Source organism: Lathyrus oleraceus, chromosome 6 (assembly GCF_024323335.1).
Source record: "Lathyrus oleraceus cultivar Zhongwan6 chromosome 6, CAAS_Psat_ZW6_1.0, whole genome shotgun sequence".
NCBI classification, from domain to species: Eukaryota; Viridiplantae; Streptophyta; class Magnoliopsida; order Fabales; family Fabaceae; genus Lathyrus; species Lathyrus oleraceus.
This window is the reverse complement of record NC_066584.1, coordinates 419,129,078-419,131,694: the sequence shown is the minus strand read 5'-3', so window position 1 is coordinate 419,131,694 and position 2,617 is coordinate 419,129,078. Positions and strand designations below refer to the sequence as shown.

At 36.3% G+C, this 2,617-nt stretch overlaps 1 protein-coding gene across 1 annotated transcript; it reads left to right on the top strand.

Annotated features, from left to right (window-relative positions):
• Window positions 1-625: 625 nt before the first annotated feature.
• On the top strand, window positions 626-2,406 carry LOC127091443 (protein ROH1). The gene has a single exon (XM_051030081.1). It carries the CDS (start codon window positions 908-910, stop codon window positions 2,117-2,119), a length of 1,212 nt encoding a protein of 403 aa, XP_050886038.1. The 5' UTR covers window positions 626-907; the 3' UTR covers window positions 2,120-2,406.
• Window positions 2,407-2,617: the final 211 nt, after the last annotated feature.

Sequence of the window (2,617 nt, the reverse complement as noted above, 5' to 3'; positions counted from 1 at the left end):
TTATAAAGATTTTAAATATATAAACTTTTAAATCTTTTTAGTATTCTATTTTATTTATTTACTTTATCTAAATTATCATCTATTTTCTATTTTTTTTACATATAATAGTACATCTTAGTTAGAATAGTCCTTTAATATATTTCTCTAGCTTATAAAAATTCTCTATATGATAATTCAGAAAATTAATTTTGTATTACAATATATTTTTCTCCTCTAAGAAGCACTTCAACATAACACCATGTAATAGAATTCCGCCACGTGGCTTGTTTGACAGTTTCACAAATGTTTTATCACAAACAATAGTTTTAAACTCTCTTCCTCTCTGGTTGTGTCATATCAGGGGACAATTCAACTGTCTTTGTCCAAACCAAAATCAACGGCTCAGATACACTCCGTATTTCCCTCATCAAAATCTACGCCGCTAATTTCTTAATCTATGTTCTTTACACCGTGTCTCAAACGTGTTCGGTACGTGTTCATAAATTCTCGCTCAACCTTAATTTTTTCTTTAATTACTCTAAAGATTAAAAGGTAAATATTGATTACTCTAATTAAAGAAAAATATTTTCCATTTTTTTTTTCTTTTTTCGTATTTAAATTTTTTTCTCATTTTTCCAACCACCATAAAACGCGGTCCATTTGTCCCAATATAACCCCTCACCTTCCTACTAGGGTTCCATGTCTCAATTTCTTCCATAATTCCCAAATTTTCTCATTTCTTCAAATTTTCTCTTTTTCCTTTCAGATTCTTAACTTTCAATCTTCAATTCTTTTTCTCTCCTTGATTTTTGAGTTTGTTTGATTCGAAGAAATTTATGTTTTAGGGTTTCTGATTAGAAATTCAACATTTTAGAATTTTGTAATTGAAGGTAGAAAGTTTCGAAATCGGTGAGAGTTTATTGTAAGAATGCCAGCGACGGACTATCAAAGTTCGTCTCCTTCATCGTTAACGCAGTTTGGTCGTTCAATTCTAAGCTTTCGTCGTGAACAGGTTCATTCAATGGAAGGGTCAACCTTAGAGACTGAACTTGATTCTTTTCAGGAACATGTTGCTGATCGTTTCCTTGATCTATCTTCTGTTGTTCAAGATGATTTGCTTTCATTGAAATGGATTGGGAAGCTTCTGGATTGTTTTCTGGTTTGTCAGGAGGAGTTCAAAGCGATCCTTCATAGCCATAAGGGACAGGCTTCGAAACCGCCGTTGGATCGAATGGTGTCGGATTATTTTGAACGGAGTGTTAAGGCTTTGGATGTTTGTAATGCTATTCGTGATGGGGTTGAACAGATTCGGCTTTGGCAGAAGCTGTTGGAGATTGTTCTTTATGCATTGGATCATGAAAGAAGTATTGGTGAAGGGCAGTTTCGGAGAGCGAAGAAAGCGCTGATTGATTTGTCTATTAGTATGCTTGATGATAATAAGGATTCTAATGGTTCTGTTGCGCAGAGAAATCGATCTTTCGGGCGGAACAATGGTGGTAGAGATAAAGATCACAGCCATGGGAATAGTCATGGGAATAACAACTATCAACATCGGTCTTTGGGGCATTTTAGATCACTTTCATGGAGTGTTTCTCGGACTTGGTCTGCTGCTAGACAACTCCAAGCGATTGGGAATAACATTAATCCTCCGAAAGCGAATGATCTTATTGCGACAAATGGTCTTGCAATGTCAGTGTATGTTATGAATTCAGTCTTGTTGTTTGTTATGTGGGCTCTTGTGGCTGCAATTCCTTGTCAAGACCGTGGATTGCACGTGCATTTCACCATTCCAAGGAGCTACACTTGGGCTATTCCGTTGCTCGCGCTGCACGATAGGATCTTGGAGGAGTCCAAGAAGCGTGAAAGGAAGAATGCTTGTGGCTTGCTTAGAGAGATTCAACAGATTGAGAAATGTGTTAGACAGATGAGTGAATTGGCTGATTCTGCGCAGTTTCCGTTAACGGAGGAGAAGGAAGTGGAAGTTAGGCAGAGAGTTCAAGAGGTGTCAAAGGTTTGTGATGCTTTGAAAGATGGTCTCAACCCATTGGAGCGCCAAGTGAGGGAAGTTTTCCATAGAATTGTGCGGAGCCGAACCGAAGGGCTTGACTCTTTTGGTAGTAGGCCAAACAATGCTGAGTAACTTGTGATGATAACATTAAAGTTTGATTTTTCTTTCATAGAAATAGGTAACTACAAAAGGAGCAAGGGATTGTATAGGGAGATTGTTGATTTGAATTGAACTTTATTCCAAGAATTAAGTGGTAAGGGAAAGGGTTCTTGTACTTAAAAAATCATGTGAAATACTGTTTGCTTTTTTCTCCCCTCTTGTTATTTTCTTGAGATTTTCATTTGTAGAACCAATCTTCTCATATTGCTTGCCGCATCCTCATTGTAGCTGATTTTGTTTATGAATAATTATTTGATAAATCTACTTTTTTGTTTTGTTTTGGTTCATACACTTACAAATTGTAGCAAAACATTGTCTTAAACTGCATTTGATCATGTAACCAAATCTTAAGTATCACAGATAACAATGTACTAGTGTCTCCCTCTAGAGTCACTCATTCACAGTTACTAGCAAGATCCAGATTTCTAGTAAACAGAATCATGCATTTGACACAGTAATCTCATGCTATTG

Coding starts and splice junctions, on each gene's coding strand:
- LOC127091443 (XM_051030081.1), top strand. CDS start 908: ATGCCAGCGACGGACTATCAAAGTTCGTCTCCTTCATCGTTAACGCAG.